The following is a 26,000-nucleotide window of genomic DNA, read 5'->3' on the forward strand; positions in this document are numbered from 1 at the left end:
GGAACAGTTCAGCCTCGAGAGCAAGAACGATTCGGGACGGTTCAAAACAGTTTAGGATCATTTCGCAGTCGAAACCAGAACAGAGGATTCATCAGTCCGAAATTATCCTCAATAAACCAGAACAAACCTACGAAATTCAGGTTCTGGGACGTCCAGATCATGCGCAGTTGATATAGAGCGAACTGAAACTAAATAACTTAAACACGGTAAATACAAAGCTTTTAGATGCCTTCTTCTTAATATACCACAGTAGAATGCTTTGTGATTATACATCGAATACACAAAACTATATCTAGAGGAGAATGGTCGAATATGAAAGTTGCCAATCATGAAACTCCCGAAATTACCGCAACCATTTTTACGTGAATATGGTCAATTGCCAAGGGTTTATAATTATAATTAGATTTACAGAGACACATTTTATGTTCATATTCTCTATATAGTGATGAGTCTGGCTTGGACCATTAACTCTCCTAATTCTAAAATTTTATTTGCACCGTATTACCGTATTCATAATACTCAGCACTTCGCTTTGACGACTTAGGGCTTTCAAGCGAAACTTTTATGAACATAACCTAGTTTTATGTCTGCGATTGGGACTGATAAGTATATACCTACCAGTACCACTATATCCTTCAATTGTATCTGCAAACAACAGATTATAACCTTTCAGTTGTCTTTCAATTAATTTCAATAGCAAGTGATTCTTCAGAATTCTGTACCCCCAAAATATATTCTCAATAGTCAAACTTAATCATTGAACTTGAAGTTCTAACGAAAATTAGAATAAAAACATAGACAAGAAAAAAACGATATTTTTATTTTCAAAAATTAGTCACTTAATAACCGAATTAGAAATCCAAATAGCTTTATGTCACATTAACTTGTAAGCAACCTCCTGGCGTATACTGGTACTGGTTAGAACTCTAGGCTGGGTATCAAAGGTTCTGTGTTCAATCTCGGTTCACGTCACATCTCCAATGTTTCTCATTTTTTTCCATTCAATTTGCAAACTAAGTGAAATTGAATAAAATAACAAAAATAGAAAATATTCCTGAATGCTTTTTTTACGTTTATTCTTGTTATGAAATTCAACGCTAATATTCTGATTTGGGATATCCTTCAACAATAAATTTTATTTTTAAATATTTCTGTTGTTATAGAGAAAGTGTGTTTCTGAAAGGGGAGATTTTTAGGAGATATTAGTTTTTAGGTATAAAGATAAATAAGTAGATGGCCAAAAAGCTTTTTTCACAAAAAAATAAAGTATTCTTCTCGTTGAAAATGTCCATCACTCGCTCGAATTTCACTGTCACGAGTAATGGCCACATTTCTCCCTCAATGAATAAATCTGTTCAAAAAATCTGTTTTTCCGTTAATCAGCTGTCGCCCCCATACGAACGACAACTCTCAGAAGTTGAGAAACTTGTGCGATCTAAGGGCTGACGAGGTCTTACCTTTTAACGTGTGATTCCTAACACGGTTAGGAATCACACGTTAATATAACGTTCAACCCAGCAGACTATTTAGTGAACCCTACTTCCGAGTGAAAATTTGAAAACATGGCATTGAGGGCACACTATAGCTAGCTACAGCTAGTAAGGGTAAGGTCCGAAAGAAACCAAATGCTAATTAATACTAACCGGCAGTTTTAACAGCGATTACCTAAAAATCATGAAGGAGTGGCTATTTTGGAACACATTCAATTGTCAAGTTTGAAGATAAATTTTTATTTATAACTTAGTTATTTCTGTCTATTGAGGAAGGAATAGAGAATTTGCTGGATTTTTAAAAGTACCTACTTTTAACGTCCGATGAATAGACTGTTATTGGCCGAGGACTGGTAGTTATATATGAGGTCCATAATCGTGCTATTCGAATTCAGTAAACAAGTTGAAGAACTTCACTGAAGTTGCTGGTTTTTGTACTGAAGCAGATAATATTGAATATATAATATAGACAAGGATTACAGTTATTCTGCTCTAGGTCTGAATTTGGTTTCCTCATATTATATTCATTATTGACATTTGTTTATCGTACAATATTTGCCGGTGCCTTAAGTCAACAATTTTTCATGAACACCACAGTGGCGGTTACTTTAGGAAACTTTCGTAACCAAGAATATTTCAGAGGCAAATTTATTTTAAATCTATAACATCGAAAATTGATCACAGAAGTCTAAATTTACAAAGGGGTGCTATGAAATGTCTTGAGAGGTTATGTTTGTTTTATATTTCTCTAACCTCTTAACACTATATCTAATATCTATCTATATTTTTTCTAATGTCAAGGACTTTGAACTCTATTTTCATTGAATGCGATACTTGATTGAACAATTCAAAGTTTATGTATAACCACAATTCATATCTAAATTACTTTTTTTATGTTATCTACCCTGCCCCGCTTACCTCAATCTATTTGCGTCACTAATTACTATCTAATCTACATTTACACTACATGATTTTAGTTTGAAAAATTTGGACTTGTGGGTACGTTAATCTGAAGTAAACAATTATTTTTCTCCTAGAAAAATATCAATAAAATGGCTCAAGGCTTACCAGATGCTGTATCTACAGATAATCCTGTTTTCCGAGCATATCTATTTTATTGTGGAATACTTATTTTGAAAATGATGTTGATGACCATATTAACTGCTAGGCAAAGGATCAAACACAAGGTGAGACTAATTCCAATAAGTGTTCACAAGTCATTTTTACTCACTTCGGTTTTGTTTTAGTAGGTACTTTAGAAAAAAAAGTTTATTTAATTCTATATTCTTTCGCTCAAAGTATTATACAGATTAGAAAACGAAACTCTCCTTGTTCAGATCAGCAAATGCTGACGCTCATATGATTGAAGATAATCACAGACTGACCATCAATCTGGTCCTCATTAGATTGAGGACAATATACTGTGGTTTGTCATCCTTGAAGTGTGTTAATACTGAGTTATTATTCACTATGTGGTCACTTTGTATATTTATGTTATTTCTATCATAAAAAAAAGATATTATCAGTTGACAGTTTCATGTGAATAAAAGTTGTAAAAAAGTATTTAAATATTTTTGTGATATTGAAAAAGTTCAGGGTGGATTATTCATTACAAGGAAATTCAGGCCCTGGTTGCAGAGCACAAACTCATTGACTGCCCCATTGCAGACCGGATCTGATTTTCAGCTACCCTACTTGTTTGTGTCTTCTGTCCAGATAAATCAATTAGGTAGGTTATCAAGTGCCTCAAAGTGGAAAACATTCTTTCCTGAGTGGACATTATCACTGGGAATATTAGTAATATGTCACATGTAACAAACATATTGTCGCAACTCAGTACTTGCTTGGCTATTAACAGGAGGATTTTATTCGCTGTTTCAGCCATTCATTCATTCATCCAAAATAATGAAAGAACTCATTTAAAACTTAAATAAACAGTTATTGCGAAGAAATGGAAAAAATAAACTTACACTCAAATATTAATAAAAAAAATACATTAAAACACCAAAAACTTACATTATACTGCCACCCAGCAGGATTGAAGAGAAGGAGATGTGCTGCAATGCAATATTTTCCATATTTGACAATATTGGGGTATAATTTCTGATCACACTTTGTCAAAGCTTGAATAGCACTTGTTAACCAATCAAACCAATTTCATCTGAACTTACTGATGCTTTGAAACTAGGGTGAAATATAATTTTTTGGCCAGACAGGCATATCCTGATGGAAAATAGATTTAATTGTGATAGCTCCAAACTTATATTTGACAATTACTTATAAGTCAACTCCTAACATTTCAGTCAACATGTCCAATATATAGGGACCTCCAAATATCTCCAACACTCTCCTTATTTAGTGAGTCATTGATTGAGTATGCAGAGGCTGAACTCGTCTCTGTTTGAATCCTTTGTGAGTCAGAAACCATTTGTTTGGTTGATATAATATATTTGAGCTCAATATGCTTGCTGATTTTTTTCTAACAGAAAATTGTGCCTAACATCAATATGCTTCGTCCTAGCTGCCAATGGCATATGAAATATCCGGTCTCGAAATCTGTGCTGTAAAAAGGAATCTTCCCATAGCTTCCTGGTAAAGATTTTTCTTCATTTTCCCTGATTCTTCTGCAGATTGTGGATCTTTGAGAAGTTTTCATTGTTACTCATTGGTGTGGTTTGCAATGATCCATATTGAAACTCTTTGGTATTTCTTCTATGTACACTTCTTGACTGACCCAAATTTTATTATCACGATAGCGCTTCAACTGAAATACAAGAAAAAAAATGGCTTCTAGGTCAGTTATTTAGAACGTTTTCTTCAACTCAGATTTGATATTATTTTTCATGTTAATATTCGACAATATAAAAAGATCATCAACCCATACAGCTTAAATCAGCATTTTCTTCCCATCTACATTGAAATATACAGGAGTATCAAATTGAGCTCGGTCAAGACCCATTCTCTTCTTGCATGAGTCCAATACAGGTCCAACACCCTACATAAAAATTCTATGATCATATCTGATAGCACAATGGAAGTTTCAAGCGGCAATTGGTAATTTTTCAAGGATGCGAATGCACAAAGTTCTATCAATGAGACACTTCTTTTTCGTTTTAGGGTTTCTTTAATTGAAAATTAAATTTTGATAATTGCTTTTCTGAACAATATCTTGATCCAATTATTTTATGACTATGTGATTGATAAATGAGATAACTTTTGTATTGTAATTCATAACTTTCTTAGAAAAACTTTACATATTTCAAATTGTATCACACTGAAAATATAGAAAAGAATATTAAACCAAGATTATATTTGCAATAGGTTACCGGAAAGATTGAAAAAATACAAAATTCCTAGAGAAATTTTGTGAAATGAACTCTCACTATTGAAGATATTTGGTCACCAATTGTTTTTAGACTATCTAAAAAAACAAATTTTTTTATGTCATATTTTGAATATTATTTTTCATTTCTATTGAAATCACTAATATAAACAGATTTGTTTCTTGGTATAAATAAAGGAATTGTTCAATATATAGATATAATTTTAATGAAAGTCCATATATTTATTTCCAGGCATTTGCAAATGAAGAAGATGCCAAAAATTTGAAAGTGAAAGTCCGAGTAGATGAAAATGTAGAAAGAGTAAGAAGGTACATAATTCTAGAATTTCTTGAAGAATCATATATTTACTATTTGAATTTGTAGAGCCCATCTGAATGACCTGGAAAATATTCCGTTATTTTTTGTTGGCGCACTTATATACACACTGACCAACCCATCAGAATATGTTGCGAAATCTCTATTTTTAGCATACACTATTGCAAGAATTGTACACACTTTTGTTTATGCAGTTTATGTTGTACCACAGCCAGCAAGAGGATTATCTTTCGGAGTTGGGGTTTTCATCACAGGATACATGGTGATTAAAGGTTTAATCCACTTTGCATAGAATTTCTGCAGAATATTTCAGATAGTTATTGAGGTGAACCGGTTTGTTACTTTCATTAAATATATTTTCTGTATAAAGATAAGAAGGACCAGCAAGGGTGAACCGAAAACCGAGACAGATACAAAGTTGTTTAGGAAAAAGATGACCCCTTTAGAGTTCACTTAAATTAAGTTTGAAAATTTTGAAAATTCTTATTGGTTCTAGACATATTAGAAAAGAACTGAAATTCGCTAACTCCGTTTGAATTTTTTTTCTTAAATTATTTAAGAATATATTAGAAAACAAAAACACTTTCTCAAACACAACCTTTCAAGCTGTACAAGCTGGACTGAAAAAAGAATCACCCAGTATAAGTTGACCTTTTTGGTGAAAACTTTACTGTTGTATCATCATAATTATATAATAAGTAAATTTTGAATCGTCATCTAAATAAGCTTTAAAATGGGCAAACATTTTATTAATTTCAACTTTATCCCAGGTTTTTCGATTTTCCCATACTGGCCCTTCGTATATCAAGCATATTGTATATGTTTTAAAATTATTTCTAATTTGTTGTTTAATACACATTTTCATCAGAAGATTCAATTATATAGAGTTTTAATGTGTCTTGTCAACTTTTCCTACTACTTTGTGGTGTAATGTTTTATTATATGCATATTTTTGTATGTACAAAAAATTTGAAAAATGTTCTTGATCTATTTCTCAATTTCCTTCTAACTAAAGATAAGGCAAATTCAACACCTGGGCCAGTATCAAAAATTCAATGCTGTAAACACAAAAAACAACATTTTTATTAATACAAAAGAACAAACTTATCCAATGAAATTGTTAACAATTAACTTGAAAATTGAACATTATACTCATATTCTAAGTTAGTAATAAAACTAATCGATTTTCAGTCTGTTTAATACAGAGTCTGACACTGTGAATTCGTACAGGGTGCTAATGCTAATCCTGAAGCGTGACAATCCTTGGATGATTTTAATTCTGAGATACAAGATGTTGAAATTTAAGAAAACATCATTTCTCCCCTAAAATCTATGAAACCTCTTCGGTTTTTGTAAATTTCGTACATTAATGTTTAAAGGTGGCGTCTCTGTTAACTTGCCATATTAAATTCTGATACCAAAATAATATATTGGAAGGCAACCTTGAGGTATATGAGAAGATGGATACCTTCAAATTAAGATATATTCATTTCAAGGTCAATTTTATTTTAAATCTATATCATCGAAAATTGATCATAGAAGATGAAATTTACAAAGGGGATGCTATGAAATTCTTTAAAGTATATGTTTGTTTTATATTTTTCTAAACTCTAACGCCTTATCTAATATCCACCTAAATATTTTCAAAACGCTTTTCCCATTTTCCTATTATCAAGGACTTTGAACTCTACTTTCATGGAATGCGATACTCGATTGAACACTTCAAAGATCAAAATGTTTCTATAACCGTTTCACTAATAACCGCGGTCGTTGTGGTCGCCTCGAAAACGTCACTCATGACGTCATTACTTTCGCTCACGCAAGCTTACAACGACCCATCTGAAGAGGTGGGTCGAAGTGGACGTTGAGAATATTTCGGCGCAATTTTTGAAATATGACATTATTGTTATCTGTCATTCGTAATTCATTTTAAATTTCTTAACTTATTCCATTATTCAATCTCATAAGTAATCAATGGAATAAATACTTATACAAAATGAAGTAAATTTAAGACTAGCATGAATTTAGAGTATAATCTAAATAATATAATATAATAATATTTATTTACACTACATTAAAAGAGAAGGTACACTAAAAGAAGACATTCAATGGTAAATAAATACATACTACCCAACAAAGCAAGCCTTGGTAGTGGGAGTAAAACTTTACAAAAGTAATAGCTATACATTCAATAGCCTAATGGGGATCTGGTCCACAAACCAGAGAGTAAGTAGTTTGTGATCTGGTCAAAGTAGACAAAATACCAAAAGACGGACCTTGACTGCAGTGAAATTGTCTACGTAGATCCAGAATCTCGAAATCATATCAGGAAAATTAAAAGAAAATATGAAATTGAAATATGAATTATGAAGTGTTTAAAATATAAAAATATTGTTGTAAAAATAAAATTCAAAATAGTGTTGTGAATATAAAATTTTAAAAATAGTGCTGTAAATATAAAATTAAGGATAATGTTGTATATATATATATATATATATATATATATATATATATATATATATATATATATATATATATATATATATATATATATATATATATATATATATATATATATATATATATATATATAATATCATGGAAAGAGTATCGGAAGAGTAATAAATAGTGCTTGAAGGTGATTGACAATGTTTCGTGATGAATTTCACTAGTTCGGACTTCCATTGTCTATTATATAAAATGATTTGAAATCCCTGAAACAAGTAAAAAAGTAAAAAAGAATAATTAAAAAAGAATAGTTGAAAATAACAATTATATTAAGCAACAATAAACCTGAAATGAAATGATAGTAAAATAACCTACAAGTAAAAATATAATAATTGAATAAATAAAAATTAAAGGAATGCAAAAAAGAAAATAATAAAAAATAAAAAAGTGTAGAGATTCCAAGTCACGTTAGTTCACGACGTTTCGATTGTTGGTATCTACAATCGTCTTCGGGTGATGACTGGACTGATTCCTCCGAGAGATGACTATTTTATAGGTCGTTGAAATACTTTCACTTTCTCTACTTTCCATTTTCCGCTTCACTGATTTCGTGAGAGATGACCGATTTGGCGGGAGTTGGTCATTTCTCGTTTGATGATGGGTTTCCATATGTTTCGTATATCTACGCTGGCCTGGCTGAATACGTTGTTAGACAACATGTATGCGGCTTCCTTAAATTTTCTCCTGAACCAATGTTCCTCTCTGTGCAAGATCTCAGCTTGGGACCACTCGATGTTGTGTTGATGGGTCCAAACATGGTCTGCTATTCCTGATTTGCTGGTTTCTCCTCGCTGTGTGTGCTTCTTGTGCTCGGCAATGCGAATATTCAATGGCCTCTTAGTTTCACCAATATAGGATTTTCCGCACTCACAGGGTATCCGGTAAATGCAATTCTTGGAATCGCAGTCCGCGTTTGGGGGCCTGGTTTTCGTGAGGCTGCTACGGATAGTGTTACCGGATCTGAAACAGGTTCTAATGTTGTACTTGGAACCAATTCTTCTTATCCTCTCCGATAATCCTCTGATGTAGGGAAGTGCAAGCACTGGTTGTGACGGCTTCTCTTCCTTGCGAGGCTCCTGCTGTCTTTTGGCCAAAGTCTTTTCTACCATCGCTTTGGAGTATCCATTCCGCTGAAGATCACTTTTGATGATGTCTAGTTCCTTCTCGAGACCTTCCTTTGTATTACAAAGCCCAAAAGCACGGTCTAATAGAGTCTTGATGATTCCTCTTTTTGTCGATTGATGGTGGTTGGATTCGTGGTTCAGATACTGTCCCGTATGAGTGGGTTTTCGGTATACAGATGTTTCCCACTTAGTGTCGGTCCTCTTCACCAAAACGTCTAAGAATGGCAATTCATTGTGGATTTCCTTCTCCATTGTGAAAGTGATGGAAGGTCTCACGCTGTTGATGTGTTTCAGAAAGACGTCTAGTTCAGTATTCCCATGGTTCCATATTATGAAGGTGTCGTCAACATATCTCAACCAGACTCGAGGTTTCTTGTGGGCTTCTTCAATGGCCAGAGTTTCAAACCACTCCATATATATGTTGGCTATGACTGGTGAAAGTGGCGATCCCATTGGCAGTCCCTCATCTTGTGTAAAGAATTCGTCCTTCAGTTGGAAATAACAGTTTCGCACACAGCATCCTAGTAATTCCATAATTACTTCTATAGGTAGATTCGTTCTCTCTTTCAGGTTCCCGTCTTCGGATAGCTTTCTCTGTATGATTTGGAGTGCTTCTTCGACCGGAACGTTGGTGTAAAGGCTTTCCACGTCGAAACTAATTAGTTGATCTTCCTGTGTGACTCACGAAATCAGTGAAGCGGAAAATGGAAAGTAGAGAAAGTGAAAGTATTTCAACGACCTATAAAATAGTCATCTCTCGGAGGAATCAGTCCAGTCATCACCCGAAGACGATTGTAGATACCAACAATCGAAACGTCGTGAACTAACGTGACTTGGAATCTCTACACTTTTTTATTTTTTTTATTATTTTCTTTTTTGCATTCCTTTAATTTTTATTTATTCAATTATTATATTTTTACTTGTAGGTTATTTTACTATCATTTCATTTCAGGTTTATTGTTGCTTAATATAATTGTTATTTTCAACTATTCTTTTTTAATTATTCTTTTTTACTTTTTTACTTGTTTCAGGGATTTCAAATCATTTTATATAATAGACAATGGAAGTCCGAACTAGTGAAATTCAATAAATAGTGCTGTTGATATAAAATTCAAATATGAAGTCTCAAGTACCTATATAAAATATAGAAAAAATAGTGTTTTATATATAAAATGTAAAAATGGTGTTGCAAATATAAAATCAAGAGTAATGTAGGTATATATAAAATATCATGGAAGAAGTTTTGAATGAAAAGAGAATAATGTTGTATATATTAAATATATTTACCAAGGAAACAGTAACGAAAGAATACTTATATTATAGAGCAATAATTTCTATGTGATTTTTTTTAATAACAAATTGTAATATATGTTTTTTATATCAATATATTGATGGATTGAAAGGCGTGACTGGGCGCTTATCCATTCCTTAATTTTTGCTTTAAATGAATGGTGGGAATTATATTCTTCATTTCATGAGGGATCAAGCTATATAATTTGGGTCCCAAGTAGACATAACTTCTGTGTAGGGTGTTTTTTTTCTGGTCTTGGTATAACAGAAGAATTGATTTTGTGACGTGCACTGTAGTTATGATTTATGGCTATCAGTGTATTTCTGTGAGTATGCTGTCGCATTACTGCTGAGAAAATATAGTTGTCGAAGATCAAATAAACTTCGTTTCGCGGTATAAGTCATTTGTGGGGTAAGTGTATGGTTTCTTAAATATTATTTTGATGATCTACTTTTGTATTTTTTCCAGTTGTTTGGTATAATTATTTGTGTAATGTGTAATTAGTTTCGAATTCTGAGGATTGTCGTTCATAAGGGTGCGATAGCTGGTTAAGGAAAAAAAAAACATATTTTAAACAAAAAAATTAGACAAATTTTCAAAATTTACAGTGTAATATGTGATAGACAATCATGTACCTGAAATGACTTGAATCATTCATCTAAATAACGATGAAATATAATTAATAATACGTCGCCTTAATTTTCAGTTTTCACAATTATGATTTTGTAAAGTTGCATTCCACTCTCCATCTGAACTAGATGAACTACTTTCCTGGAGCACTATTGCGACTCATCTATAATTCTCCAATTGCCGTATAAGACATTTTGATTACCTACATTCAAACTAAATTTGTTAAATAATTTATATTTATTTTTTAATATAAATGAAGTTAGCTTGCATTTATTGAAAATATTGTTAAGGTTTAACCTCATTAAAACATCAACTAAATTTTTTCAACCTCGCCATTTGTAATGTTTACATGAACGCTCAAAACGTTCCACTTGTGTTTACGACATAACGATCGCAAGCTAGTGGAACGGGACAAACTGCGGTCATGAGCGTAATCGTTGTGAGCGCCTAGTGGAACGCACGGTTATATTTATGTCATTACCTTGCCTTGCCTACCTCAATCTACTGCGTCACTAATTACTATCTACGTGTACTCTTCGCTGTCTGCATCCTATATCTACAGTAAAGTAAAATATTTATAGTTTCAAAAATTTGGGATTGTGGTTACGTTGAGCTGAAGTAAACAACTGGTTTTTCTCCTAGAAAAATATCAATAAAATGGCTCAAGGCTTACCAGATGCTGTATCTACAGATAATCCTGTTTTCCGAGCATATCTATTTTATTGTGGAATACTTATTTTGAAAATGATGTTGATGACCATATTAACTACTCTACAAAGGATCAAAAACAAGGTGAGACTAATGCCAATAGGTGTTGGGCCTAGAAGTTTATGTCTATGAAGCTTCACAAGTTTTAGTGGGTAGGTACTTTAGAAAAAAAAAGTTTATTTCGTTCAATACCCGAGGCACAAATCTTAAAAAAAACTAAAACTTCTAAATTTAGAAGTAACTTTCAGTTGAGAAAGCTATTGTATAGCGAAACGTGTCGCGGTTTTTGTAAAACCCTTTATAGTTTTATAGTGAAAATCCTACAATAAACTGTATTAATTATTTTTTTTAATATGGATTTTCATGAAGTATTAGCCAGTTTTATTAAATCACAAATATTTTCTGTATAAGTACTGTACAGACTAACAAATATGAATTATAAAATATCCAATCTAATTCAATTTTGCAGTGTGCTCAGAGCTTTACCCAGGGTTTTACAAACCATACTTTAAAGCAAATTTTGATTCGACTTATTCTGCTGGAATTTAAATCTCCAATTAGTCTCAATCTTTCCAGTCTCTTCGGTTCAGATAACTTTATGAAGTAATCAAGTGCCGCGCGCGAAAAACATCTTTGGCTAAATTGTACTTTATGGGATACTCACGGATTTTCTCATTTTTTTCTGGGGTGATGCTACATGATGGTAGGAATTCAGAATACTTTCAATTTTTTGTTGGACTCAATTAGTTTTCGAGATATAGCCTGTCAAAGTTTGTATGATGTCATATTTTACCTTTTTTTGGGCAATAAACGATTGTAATTCACATATTTTTCAATTAACAAATTTTTTTTTTAAATAAAATATTCGAAAATAGGTTCCTTTTAGAATTCGGAGGTTTGGTTAGATTTTGAGGAAAGATTGTTTTTACAAAATAAATATTCGAAAATAAGTTCGTTTTAGAATATGAAGGTCAATTGAGATGTTGAGGGTAGATAGTTTTTTTAAAATTCTATATTTAATTTTCTAAATCACATGGGGTATTCAATTTAGTAGGTAAAGTTAGATGTTGAGAAAAGATAGTTTTTTTCAATGTTAAATATTCGATCCTTTTAGAATTCGAAGGCAGGTTAGATGTTGAGAATAAACAGTTTTTCACAAAAGAAATAATAGACAATACGTTCGTTTTAGAATTCGAAGGTCAGGTTAAATGGAATGTTTGTTGCGGTTGTTCTTTTTGGTTAGCTGTTCTCTCTCTAAATTTCAATATTTCAAATGTCACTTTGGAAAAAAATTATTATGAAGTCCTAGATACTTTTGACAGGTCAAGATGAGTTAGGTTTGGTTGTGTTAGGTCGAGTTAGGTTGTGTTGGGTTAGGTCGAGTTAGGTTGTGTTGGGTTAGGTCGAGTTAGATTAGCTGAGGTCGGGTTAGGTTAGGATAGCTAAGGTCGGGTTAGGGTAGGTTAGATTGGATTAGGTCGATTTAGTGTAGGTTTGGTCGGGTTAGGTTAGATTGGGTTAGGTTAAGTTAGATTAGGCAAGGATAGGTTAGGTCGAGTTATGTTTGGTCGAGTTAGGTTAGGTTAGCTAAGGTCGGGTTAGGTTAGGTCTAATTAGTATAGGTTCGGTCGGGTTAGTTTAGATTGGGTTAGGTCAGGTCGAGTTAGGTTAGGTAAGGTCGGGATAGGTTAGGTTCTGTGATGTAGTATCATCACAGAAAAAATCGCGAAAATCCGCCACTATGAAATTAAGATAGAGAACAGCTAACGAAAAAAAAGGCAACTGTTTTACAGATAAACGTGCGCTACTAGGCACTAACAGTTGAACAAATGCGCACATCAATATTTTTCAATATTCTGTTTATCCGTCATTTATTTTTCTCATTTTAGGTATAAATGTCATAATTATATGGTAGTTAAAATCAATTCAAAAACGTTATGAGTTTCTAAGTGATTACTGAAAAATATAGTTCAGGAGGCTAGGTGGTGCAACCAGGAAGGGATTTATCACTTCTTCAAGAGCAGGATATTTTACGAATCTGCCTTACATCAAATTCTTGAGCAGCAGAGTCAGTAAATTGCATCATGAGAGAAAACAAAACTTCCCTGGGCAGGTCAGCAATCGCTGACGCTCATGCGATGATTCACCCTAACCAGACCCCAAAAACCCTGCATGATCTTCTTCGCCTCTGAGCGGATCAGGAGAGAGTTTCTTTGCTGATGGGTGGAGTTGATATCCTGCAGCCACGAGAAGCCTTTCCCTGAAATTTGTCTTACCTAATCTACTCCCCAAGCCACACATTTGTATTGCTTAACTTATCTGACTGAAGATAGTCGCAGACTGACCGCCGATCTGGTCGTCACTGGATTGAAGATAATATACCACGGTCTTTCAACCTTCAAGTGTATTAATAATGACTTATCATTTACTATGTGGTCACTTTGTATATTTATGTTATTTCTATCATGAAAAAAGAGTTTATCAATTGACAATTTGAATGATTTTGTACTTTTTTATGTGAATAAAAGTTCTAAAAAATTGTTTGAAATATTTTTGTAATGTGAAAAACATCTCTTTTCCTGTGTGGACATTATCACTGGGAATATTTATTAGCAATATGTCACGTGTAACAAACATTCTGGGATATAGTTTCTGATCACAGTTTGTCAAAGTTTGAATAGCAATTGTTAACCAATCAAACCAATTTCATCTGAACTCACTGATGATTTGAAACTAGGGTGAAATATTTTTTTGCCAGGCAGGTATATCCTAATGGAGAATAGATTTAACTGCGACAGCTTCAAACTCAACATTTCAAAGTCAACATGTCCAATATATAGGGACCTCCAAACATTTCTTTGGTTGATATAAAATATTTGAGCTCAATATGCTTGCTCTGATTTTCTTCTCGCAGAAAATGGTGCCTGACATCAATATGCTTCATCCTTGCTTGGTATGCACCATTTAGGGCAAGATTGAGAGCACAGTAGGGCTATCAGTACTTTTTGAAATTACTTCCTGGACCAGACCTTTCAACCATAACACTTTTTGACTCGCTGTAGATAAAGACATATATTCTGTTTTTGTAGTTGAGATTGCAATCGTTGGTTTTCTTTTGGTACACCAACTGATAGGAATGTTACACATAAGAAAGATGTAACCAGTTACAGATCTTCTCTCGTTTGGTTCACTTTTCCAATTAGAGACAAGGACTGTTACACATAAGAAAGATGTAACCAGTTACAGATATTCTCTCGTCTAGTTCATTTTTCCAATCAGAGGCACAAAATCCAATAATTGCCCATTTTTTGTTTCTGATGAATTCAAGTTTCCACAGCAAAGTACCTTTTAAATATCGGAATACACGCTTGCCGATTGAATACACGTATTGTGGACTTGGATTACTGTTGAATCTGCTCAAGTTGCTAATGGCATATGAAATATCCGGTCTCGAAACCTGTGCTGCAAAAAGTAATCTTCCCATAGCTTCCTGGTAAGGATTTTTCATTTTCGCTAGTTCTTCTACATATTGTAGATCTTCAAGAAATGTATATTGGTACCCATTGGTGTCGTTTGCAATGATCCATACTGAATCTCTTTAAAATTTCTTCTATGTAAACTTCTTGACTGACCCAATTTTTTTTATATACGGATCACGATTCAACTGAAATCCAAGAAAAAAAATTTGCTTCTAAGTCAGTTAATTTGAATGTTTTCTTCAACTCAGATTCGATACTATTCTTATGACTATATTCGAGAATATAAGAAGATCGTCAATCCATACAGCTAAAATCAGGATTTTCTTCCCATCTACATTGAAATATACACAAGTATCAAAAGTGAGGTTGATCAAGACCCACTCTCTTCCTACATGAGTCTAATACAGGTCCAACACCCTATATAAAAAGTTTATGATCATATCTGATAGTACAATGTAAGTTCCAAATGGCAATTGGTAATTTTTCAAGGATGAAAATGCACAAAATTCTATCAACGTAACACTCCTCTTTTCGTTTTAGAGTCTCATTATTTGAAGATTTGATTTTAATAAATGCTTTCTTTCTAAACAATATCTCTTGACCCGATTATTTTATGACTATGTGATTAGATAAATGAGTTAAGTGTTGTATGTAATATAACTTTCTTTAAAAAAAGCTATAAAAAATCAGTCCATCATAAATTTCAAATTGTATAACCCTGCAAATATAGATAGGAATATTAAACCAAGATAATATTTACAATGTGTTCACCAGAAAGAATAAAAAATACAAAATCCCCCCAAAAAAAAATGGAGAAACGAACTCGCGCTATAGAAGATATTTGGTCACTAATTATTTCCATAAAATACACCTTACGATTTGATCTTCACAATTGAAAAAGCTACTGTGATAGCAAAACATTGTCATGATACATTTTGAAAATAAGGTTTGTGAAGAATAAATCGTAAGGTGTAGTTTATGAAATTACTATGGATATTCGTTTAAGTAACGGCCGAATTAATCAGAAAACACCAATTATTTTTAGACTATCTATAAAAACAATTTATTCGATGTTCACATTTCTAATGAAGTCCCTAATATAAACAGATTTGTTTTTTGGGATAATAAATGAAGGAATCATTCGAAATATAGATTTTTTTTAACGAAAGTTCATATTTTCATTTCCAGTCATTTGCAAATGAAGAAGATGCCAAAAATTTTAAAGGGAAAGTCCGAGTAGTTGAAAATGTAGAAAGAGTAAGAAGGTACATAATTTTAGAATTTCTTGAAAAATCATATATTTAATATTTGAATTTTTAGGGCCCATCTGAACGATGTGGAAAATATCCCATTATTCTTTGTTGGCGCATTTATATACACACTGACCAACCCATCAGAATATGTTGCGAAATCTCTATTTTTAGCATACACTGTTGCAAGAATTGTACACACTTTTGTTTATGCAGTTTATGTTGTGCCACAGCCAGCAAGAATGTTATCCTTTGCAGCTGGGAATTTCATCATGTCATACATGGTGATTAAAGGTTTAATCAACTTTGCATAGAATTTTTGCAGAATATTTTAGATAGTTATTGAGGTGAACGAGTTTGTTAATTTCACTAAATATATTCGATAAGGATGACCAGTAAGGGAGAATCAGAAACGAAGACAGATACAAAGTTGTTTAAATTAGGAACAAGTTGCCCACTTTAGAGGTCATTTAAATTACGTTAAAATTTTTTGAAAATTCTGATTGGTTCTAAAGATATTCGAAAAGAATCGTAATTTGCCAACTACGTTTTGATTTTTTCTTACATTATTTAAGAACATTAAAAAACAAAAACACTTTCGCAAACAACACCTTTCAAGCTGCACAACAGGGCGTTTACAGATTTTCAATTCAACGATTTGTCTCCAAGAAACCACCAATTTAAATTTTTTATATGGACTGAAAAAAGAATCACCTAGTATAAGTTGACCTTTTTGGTGACAACTTTACTGTTGTATCATCATAATTATATAATAAGTAAATTTTGAATCGTCATCTAAATAAGATTTAAAATGGCAAACTTTTTCCTAATTTCAACTTCATCTCATATGGTTTTTCGATTTTCCCATGCTGGAACTTTTTGTATCAGACATATTGTATATGTTTTAAAATTATTTCTAATGTGTTGTTTAACATACATTTTCATCAGAAGATTAAATTAGGTATATCAATTTTTATTGTTTCTTGTTAATACTTTTAACTTTGTGTTGCAATTTTTTATTATATGCATATTTTTATATGAAAAAAATAATTAAAAAACATTTTCTTGATTCATTTCTCAATTTCCTTCTAACTAAAGACAAGGCAAATTTAACACCTGCACCAGTATAAAAAATTCAATGTATAAATACAAAAAAATATCAACATTTTTATTAATAAAACTTTTAAGAATAAACTTACCTAATGAAATTGTTAAAAACTAACATAAAAATTGAACATTACAATTATATTCTGAATCAGTTTCTAAAAACATAATAAAACTAATCGGTTTTCAGTCTGTTTATAACAGAGTCAGACCAGCTGTACTCCAAACTTTGCTAAATATCCCTGAAGAATAGTCTGACACTGTGAATTTGTACTGCTTATAAAAGTTGGTAATCGCCCAGGATGGGATCTTCCTAGGGCAGCAAGACTTTGGACCAGGAATTGCCTTGGCTCAGCAACAGCTGCAGAATAAATTATATTACAAAAAAGACAAATACTCTTAACACAGGGTATTTAATAATCGAATGCTGATCCTGAAGGGTGATTATCCTTGGATGATTTCGAAAAAAATCTCATTATGAACATAGGTCCCCAAGTGCTTCATTTCTGACATACAGGATGTTGAAATTAAAAAAAATATTTACCCCCTGAGATCTCATTGGTTTTTAGAATATTGGTAAATTGATGTTCATCAGTTGAGCCCCTGTTAACATGCCATAGTTTTTATCAGGATCATGATACGCCAGTGTCTTTTTTCCAAATAAATATTTTTTTTTCATAAAAATGGTCTCATGCCCTTTTTTCGTTCGGCGAACGGTTTCTGAGGTAGAAAATAAAATACATTCATTTTATATTCACAAATTCAGGCTATTTATAACATCACCAAAATGCAGAACGATTTTGCTATTTACCCTTTCAGACTACATTCACAAACATGAAAGACCCTACCGGATTTGATTGCCATCCCAAAAGATCTACTTTATATCCAATGATTTTCCTTTGAATGAATCTTCTATACAACAAGTTTCAAATATCATTCTTGTATAGCCACAATTAAAGTTATATAAAATTGGACACCGATTAGATTGTAATAGCATCTTACAGCTGCAGCGACATCGAATTATTAATTTTTTATATTACCAGCTATACATAGTTTTTATAAAAAAACTATGACTGTTATCATAAAAAGGAAATAATTTTCAGAGATGATAAAAAACTTTTTTTTTTGGTAAATTTCAACATCCTGTATCTCAGAAATAATGAATTTTTCTTAAAATCATCCAACGATAATCGCCCTTCAGGATCAGCATCCAATTATGAAACACCCTGCATAATTATAGCTCAAAAAAAAATGTCAAAAAAAGTTGGTGTGAGAAGCACTGTTGATTCCTGATATGAATTGACATGTGTAAGTGTAAGGTAAAAATTAGAAAAAGCAACTTTTTGTAAACACAGGATTATATATAGGGGGGTAGACAAAGAACATCCTAGATTATATTGTTTTAATGGTTGTTTTCAACATACGAGTCTCTTCAACAATTTTCTGGTGATCACTTAGCATAAATCTGTTTAAAATAAACCGTTTAAACGATTTTTGGCCATCGTAGACCGCAATCTCGTTTTAACACGTCGCTAGGTCGAAAAATGCATTATATTGCTTGTTGTACATGGCTGTGCCAATGATAAGTTTTCTTGTAGCCGGAAAGAAGATGTACGCCTTCTTTAACACATCATTGAAGTCTAATTTTTCCACAACTTCACTTGGTTCGCCTTTATCTTTCCACAATTCATACCATAATTCCGCTTCACATTCAAAAAGAGGAAGATCATAGTACTGACAGAAATCTTGTGGTTTTTCTTTAAATCAATTACTACTAAGTTAAGCCTGTGACTTTCACAATGTAAATATAAGGCTTTTTTATATTTCTCCCTCAGTTTTTCTGAACGCCACCAATACTTCCAGCCATCGTAGAACACCCATCGTAACTTTGGCCAATGCATCTATCAAGTTAAAGTTCTGAGTTTTCTAAAAACTTGTCAATTTCTGACGCTAAAAAATTGGCATTCATTGCAATCAATTCTACGAATCCCAGAAATTCTTCACGTATCATATTTTTATTTTCCTCATAAAAAAAGATTGCAATGGAAAGCTGCTCTTTTCCAGGAATGTCACATGACTCATCTGCCTTGACACTATAAGCATAAGCTTTCGTTGTAACCTGTAAAATTTCATTTTTCACGACCGAACCGCCTAAATTAATTATGTTAAAAAAAATTATATTAGATATCACATTATTGGATTTCACAAGCCAGCCTTCAAGCCTGTTAGTTTCTTAGGTTTTATAGGTGTCGCAAGCTATGAAGCCTGTCAGAATTAGTTTACCAGCGAAAGACCGCTCTTCTATAAGGGGTGCAGCTGCCCCTTCCTGCCGGTACCTCGATACGCCCATGGTATATATATATATATATATATATATATATATATATATATATCTATCTATATATATCTATCTATATATATCAATCTATTTATTTTTTATATATATATATATATATATATATAGATATATATATATAATTATATATATATAAAATGTAACAAATAGTGGACATAACACTCCAAAAATGGGGGCAAACCGTTATGTCATGTTACATTTGTTACATTTTTTATTTGTATCATACTTACTCGATAAAATCTCTCTCTGTATATATATATATATATATATATATATATATATATATATATATATATATATATATATATATATAATTTAGTGCCATAGGCGTACTGCATTCAAATTATTTACTCTCAACGAATTAAATAAATGAATTTATACGACGAAAATACAACATTTATTCTTGAAAAATGTCATTCATAACAAACAAAATAACAAATCTACTATTACAAATGTTAAAATATGTCCAGTAGTATAACCAAGACATTCTCCAACAAATAGGTATTTAGTTGAATTGAATTGGAAAAACATTGTTTTTTTGAAGGAGGTATAAATAGATATTCCTTTGAATTATACTTTCAACAGACACATCGCACCCATCAATAAGACCGACTTGGTTTTTTTAGCGGGGTTATTCGTGATATTCTTCAGTTTACTTCGAGAGCGCATTAAATAAATAGCTATACAACATGGAAGCTAGTTGTTCGGGAATCGTAATGCGTGCGAAATTATCACCATTAAATATAAATGAAAAAACATTTGTTATGAATGTATATAATTCTTTAAGAATACAATATCCGCCCGAAATAAAAAGTAAGGAGGAAGTAGTGCAAAAATGCGAGAGTATGACCGGTGTCAATAGATCGGCAATTTTTAGAATTCTCAAGGAACTCAAGGAAAACAACAACTTTTTCGAGCCGAAAGTATCCACTGGTAGAAAGTGTTTGGTTATCAATGAAGAAGTCAAGAATTCTATTAGGAGAACAGTAGATTGGTTAAAGAAAATGGATAGAGTCTTTAAAACGTCACCAGATGATACATATTTCTTTTAATATGCATTTTTTTTAAATTCAAGTAAATGACAAATTTGATTTTTTTCCCAAAAAGCGAATTTATCAAATGCAGTAACTTTTTTTCTACACTTGTATTTATTTGTAAATTTAATATTCTGATTATTTTATAGATCTGTAGATCTAAATATATTCTAAATAATAAAAAAATATAAATTGTCCTTCCCAAAATTTTTAAATATCTTATCATACAGAATATATCAATGTAAAATTTATATTAATACCCCCAGTCCGACGCCTTAATATTATCTTAAACGTAATATCAGAAAAAAACATCGAGCGGTTTTTTTGACGGTATTTTCGCATTCTTTGTCGGTTTTTTCGCGTTCTTTGCATATCTCTATTTTAATGGCTCGTTAGCGGCGTACTCAATGATTTTGTGGGTGAATTGCAGTGCTATTTGCTTGAGACAACTATTTTGCTTTCTTTAATGTAGCGACATGTTTGCATTCTTGAAATTCTTTTACTCTCAAACAATACTGAACGAACTATAGTAAATATTATAACTTCATTTGAAAAAGTTCTGAAACGAGTAACTTTTTCCTAATTGAACCGACTCTGTATCTGGCCCTCCTCATATTGGACACATCAAAGTATAGAGTATATTAGAGAAATGCTGAAGAAATATGTTGGTACTTACAGTTTATTGTGATTTTCACTATGAAAGGTTTACAAAACCGAAATACGTGTTTTGGTTTTGTAAACATTTCTAGTGAAAATCGCAGTAAACTTTTCTAGTAAGTTTTTATGCGGATTTCCATCAAGTACCAGTTAGTTCCATTTAATCAAAGATATTAGTTTTGAGTGGAATGAAAATTATGATTTGGCATTACGTGAATTGAAACTAGTTCAGAGTTCAATTTTTTTAGGAGTTGATTAATCTCACACAATGCCAGTGGATATTAAAAAGTCAAGTTAGATTATAATTCGAGAGCATTAACAGCAGAAACTCAAGGCGATTATGACCATTGGAAATGCTGACAATCTGTTTTGGACAAGTTCTCATTTTTATTGATTACTATACTGATAATCCACTTCTGTTAATATTTAAAAAGCCATTAAATAAATATCCAGCACGTCTGCGCACAGGATGTTTTTACAGGTTCAGATGTATGAGATTAATCTTAGGTATATACCAGAAAAACATTTAATATGCCAGAGTGTATCTTGTAATATTTTTGAATTTCTCATCTCTATTAACTATACACATCGTCAAAATTCTTGGATCCCCTAATGTTTGTCTAAATGAGGTACTATAATTGGCTAATTCAATTTTAACTGAACAAAAAAAAATACAAAAAAATAGTGCATAATAAAATGATTACCGGAATCTGAAATGTAGAAGAAAACCATTTTAGAGCGAAATCAAAAATAATAAGGGCGTTAATGGTATCCATTGTGATGTTCCATTCTTCTTGGACCGCGAGTGTGAGTTCCGGGAGGGTGCTAGGAAGATTAATTCTGTTTGAGATTGTTCATTTAACGAAATACCACATGTGCTCAATGGGATTCATGTCTGGTGAATTTGCTGGCCACGGTAATATTTGAATATTCTCAATCTCCAGTGTATTTTGTACTCTTCTCGTGCGATGGAGCCTAGTATTGTCATCCATGAAAATGAAATTGGCTCCAATTTCATTTCGGAGAGGATAAATAATGGGTTCAATAATGGTTTCGTCCAAAAAAAGGACATTTTGCCGTTGAGCTGAATAAAAGCCAGTCTCTGTGTTCCTGTGCCCACTGTAGACGAGCGGCTATGTGTCTGGGAAGTAGCCTAGGTACTCTTAATGGCCTCCTGGATTGCAAATTGGCTCTAGCAAGTCTCCGGCATATTGTGGTACTGGAAGTTGATCGACCAAACGTTTTTCTTAAATGAGTTCAGACTATAGAGACTGTTATGCTTCGATTCCAACGTATATATCCTGCTAGATACTGATCTTCTCTTGCATTAGTTACCCTAGGACGCCCAGTTCCACGTCTCCAGTTAACGCTGTTAGTTTCCTGGTACAAATGCACTATTCGTATAAGTGAAGCACGGGGAATTCTTAGTCTAACCGCGATTTGATGATTCGGCAGACCCACCATGCAGAGCCAGTATTCTTGCTCTATTGAACACTGAAATTCTATTGCCAGGCATAATTGCAAAGAAGAACTCAACAATCACTTAAATCGATATGAACCACTTTTAAAACATTGGCATCTAAAATTAGAGGAAGTTGTTTTTGTAAACATTTTTGCATGCCTAGCATAGGTGAAAGAAAGATGAAATCTACAAAAAACCAGACATGATAAATATTTTGTTTTACAATTTACGAGGGGGGTCCAAGAATTTTGGCGATGTGTGTACTATTCAAAATGATAGAAATTGAAGAATTGAATAAAGACACCACCAACTAAAGTGTTATAGATAAAATGAAGAACATTTTCGCCAGACACGTGTTCCAAAAATCATCGTTTCTCATTCTATAGATAAGCTGAAAGGAATGTTCAGTTGAACTAATTTTCAATGAAATCCTCTACAATCTTTCGCAGGAAATTCCATTACTTTAAGAAAAACGTTCAAAACCCCTATCATCATCTTTTGAAGAATATTAACATTTCAATGAAGTATTAATCTGACATTAAATGTATAAGTTCTTTTTTTTAATCATTGTAATAAATAAATGATACGTTACTTTAAAATACAATAATTGGTATATTTAATTGTATGGCATATATTTTTTCCTTATACAAGTAATAACTTTAGATATCCAATTATTTCAACACATACCTTGTAAAGGATCATTTTGAGCAGTACTAGCAAAGTTCAATTTTGCACTTGTTGTCTGGAAAGTGGGAGCATCATCAACTTCTATGAAATGATCATCGGGAAAAGTACTTTCATCTCTTGGCATTTCAAAAAATGATAGCAATGCCTACAACATTGAAAACATGACATCTCAATGAGTTACTTCGATTATTTCAATAATACCTGTAAAAGCTGAGGCCAATACTTTTGATAGTTTCCTACATACATTTCTTTGCATTCACATAACAGTTTGGTGATTCCGCATGCTACAATTTTCCTCTCGATGTTTCCTGAAATCTTTTGTAACTCTGCTATGAATAGTTTTTCTAAAACCATGCCGAACATTCTGAAATTGAATTTTGATAGAAAAACTAAATACAATTTTCAAAAATACTCACTGTTTTTGTATACCATCAATAGTCGTGACTAGTTCGTTTGCAGAGTACTTGACAATGTAGAAACAAAAATAAACTATTAGACTTTTAACAAATTTTGTAGTTTTGCTGGAGGATGAAAGTCTCTGGAACAGCAGGAAAAATATCTGATTGTGATATGGTGCTAAGACTTCTCTGAAAAAGTAATTTGTTGAGATAAGGGAATACTTAAAGAATCCTGGTAAAACTCACGTTGGGAAATGTTGAATCAAGCTCTGCATGAGAAGAAATCCTTCATGATCATTTGTTTTTGAAGCTATTAGTTTTTGAAAAACTCCTAAATATCCTGCCTAAAATAATACAAATTCATGTTCCACAAATACTTTGATATTTTTACAATATTTTTAAAAATGTATGCTTTCAATTCTTATAAAAAAAATAAAAAAATTAAACAGATATTTTTATTAACTTCCAATTATGTACTTGTATATTACACTACTTTCTTTTTGAGGACTACTAAGTAATTTGAGAAACAGTAATTTTTTACAATTTGTAGACGAAAATTTCAGGAACAACTTTCAAAGGAAAAAATATTTCCGAATACATTTGCATTCTGTATTTTGTATATTCACATAAAAATCTGTTCATATAAGATATTTTGTGAAGGACATCGCAAGAATCCTTATGGATTCTTGGCTAAATTGGTAGAGACTTTGATATTACAGATAACAATGTATTAATCAAATGTCTCAATGGTACGAGGTTGAAAAATTGCCAGTTTTGGAGATAATCGAGGTCAAAGGTTGTCAAGTATTCATTTTGAATTGCAAATTGGCACTCGATGAAATTGGAATAATGAAGATTTGGGTGTATGCATTCATACATTAGTAGTTGAAAAGGTGATTTTGGTAATCTGTGACCTTGAAAAGTGATCTGAAAAAAACCTTTCAAATTATATGGTTTTTCAATGTTTCACAATTCGAGCTTTGCCATCAAGTCTGACGAATTTTTAGAATTACATGAGTACTATTATAATAAAAAATGATCAAAGTGAAAAAATTGTAGATGTTTTTTATTATTGGAAGTGCAAATTTGTATGTTAATATTTTATTGAAATATTCATTTATTTATTGTAGATACTATACAGGTCGTGACCCAATTATACAATTACAAAGTAAGAACTATATAACAAGTAGGTTCATATACACAGTCTGACATTAAATAAAAATAATACCATGATAATAAAAACTAAACAAATCTGATACAATCTGCTTCTAAAGGTTTGTATAGTAGTTTATATTGAAACTGGAAATTCAATATAAACTACTGAGATGATCTTGTTCTATGCGCAGGTACATTGAATATTATTGTGCAGAATTTTGTGAAGTTTGGGAATGCAGATTGTATCTACAACTACTTTACTATTATTTACTCTTTATAGCGAAAATACACCTAAGAAATTTGTTTTGAATTCTTTCAATCCTATAGTTGTGACACTGATACTAGGATAACAGATAAAGGATGCATATTCCAAAATAGGTCTAACAAATGTTATGTACAGCAGTACAGCAGATGAAAGCTACATTATCAACTGCCCGGAGTTTCTGAAGAATTCATACATCTTTATATTTTGTTTGTTGTTTAATATTTGAGACTTGAATGATAATGAGACTCCGTGTTTAACCTCATCCTGTACGTGGATTTATCTCTCCTTTTTAATATGAAGCCCTTACGAAGTTTCTGTTAAGTTTGATATACTAGAAGCAAACATATTATTCATAGTTTCAAAGATACATCAATTTTGGTAAATTTTTCAAATAAGATGTTATATTTCTCAGGAATTTCGTATGAGATTCAAATCATTATACCATTGTATTTTTCTTAAACACTGATACAAATCGCAAGACTTTTATTTATAAAACTTTTATGAAAACATTGATGGTCCATTGAACGTTTCTGAGATAGAGTATAAACATATTTCCACTATCTCTGAGAATAAAGAAGATGCAGTCTAATATAAAATTTCGAATTTCCCGGTTATTCCCTTATATTTCTGGAACTAAAAAACCAATAGCCATTTTTTGGCATCAATCAATAGTACTCTAAAATTAGTAATTTTGCATCTATTGAAAACAATTTTCTCTTCCAGAATGAAAATGCTGTTACTCG

At 32.0% G+C, this 26,000-nt stretch overlaps 3 protein-coding genes and 1 long non-coding RNA gene across 4 annotated transcripts in view; 2 read left to right on the forward strand and 2 right to left on the reverse strand.

The window, feature by feature from the left end:
- Positions 1-797: 797 nt before the first annotated feature.
- LOC141480779 (uncharacterized) lies at positions 798-2,223 on the reverse strand. Its single transcript, XR_012464552.1, has 2 exons — positions 1,803-2,223; positions 798-1,013 (listed from the first exon to the last, which is right to left on the reverse strand). It is a non-coding gene; the product is annotated as an uncharacterized lncRNA (long non-coding RNA).
- A 167-nt stretch (positions 2,224-2,390) lies between these two features.
- LOC141480778 (microsomal glutathione S-transferase 1-like) lies at positions 2,391-6,026 on the forward strand. Its single transcript, XM_074171188.1, has 3 exons — positions 2,391-2,677; positions 5,066-5,142; positions 5,198-6,026. The coding sequence occupies exons 1-3, from the start codon at positions 2,543-2,545 to the stop codon at positions 5,439-5,441; spliced, it is 456 nt and encodes a 151-aa protein (XP_074027289.1). The 5' UTR covers positions 2,391-2,542; the 3' UTR covers positions 5,442-6,026.
- A 5,153-nt stretch (positions 6,027-11,179) lies between these two features.
- LOC111509100 (microsomal glutathione S-transferase 1) lies at positions 11,180-16,678 on the forward strand. The gene is made up of 3 exons (XM_023164791.2): positions 11,180-11,494; positions 16,078-16,154; positions 16,210-16,678. Exons 1-3 carry the CDS (start codon positions 11,360-11,362, stop codon positions 16,451-16,453), a joined length of 456 nt encoding a protein of 151 aa, XP_023020559.2. The 5' UTR covers positions 11,180-11,359; the 3' UTR covers positions 16,454-16,678.
- Positions 16,679-17,286: 608 nt separating this feature from the next.
- Positions 17,287-26,000, reverse strand: part of Cse1 (Chromosome segregation 1) — a 28,810-nt gene continuing 20,096 nt past the window's right edge. The window contains exons 15-19 of the mRNA XM_074171189.1: positions 24,084-24,181; positions 23,856-24,026; positions 23,641-23,803; positions 23,440-23,584; positions 17,287-17,604 (exon numbers count right to left, since the gene is read on the reverse strand). Of these exons, the coding sequence (XP_074027290.1) occupies positions 17,450-17,604; positions 23,440-23,584; positions 23,641-23,803; positions 23,856-24,026; positions 24,084-24,181 (732 nt within the window). The 3' untranslated portion in view covers positions 17,287-17,449. The remainder of the gene's footprint in view (positions 17,605-23,439; positions 23,585-23,640; positions 23,804-23,855; positions 24,027-24,083; positions 24,182-26,000) is intronic.

The sequence above is a fragment of the Leptinotarsa decemlineata genome, unplaced genomic scaffold, assembly GCF_025532065.1.
Source record: "Leptinotarsa decemlineata unplaced genomic scaffold, Ldec_3_MD MMD2_tig00000010_RagTag_RagTag, whole genome shotgun sequence".
In the NCBI taxonomy this organism is placed as follows: Eukaryota; Metazoa; Arthropoda; class Insecta; order Coleoptera; family Chrysomelidae; genus Leptinotarsa; species Leptinotarsa decemlineata.

Bases quoted from the DNA above. Each gene is read 5' to 3' on its own strand.
- LOC141480778 (XM_074171188.1), top strand. From the start codon at position 2,543: ATGGCTCAAGGCTTACCAGATGCTGTATCTACAGATAATCCTGTTTTC. The intron at 2,678-5,065 runs GTGAGACTAATT...ATTTATTTCCAG, and splicing joins GGCAAAGGATCAAACACAAG to GCATTTGCAAATGAAGAAGA. The intron at 5,143-5,197 runs GTACATAATTCT...TTGAATTTGTAG, and splicing joins AATGTAGAAAGAGTAAGAAG to AGCCCATCTGAATGACCTGG.
- LOC111509100 (XM_023164791.2), top strand. From the start codon at position 11,360: ATGGCTCAAGGCTTACCAGATGCTGTATCTACAGATAATCCTGTTTTC. The intron at 11,495-16,077 runs GTGAGACTAATG...TTTCATTTCCAG, and splicing joins TACAAAGGATCAAAAACAAG to TCATTTGCAAATGAAGAAGA. The intron at 16,155-16,209 runs GTACATAATTTT...TTGAATTTTTAG, and splicing joins AATGTAGAAAGAGTAAGAAG to GGCCCATCTGAACGATGTGG.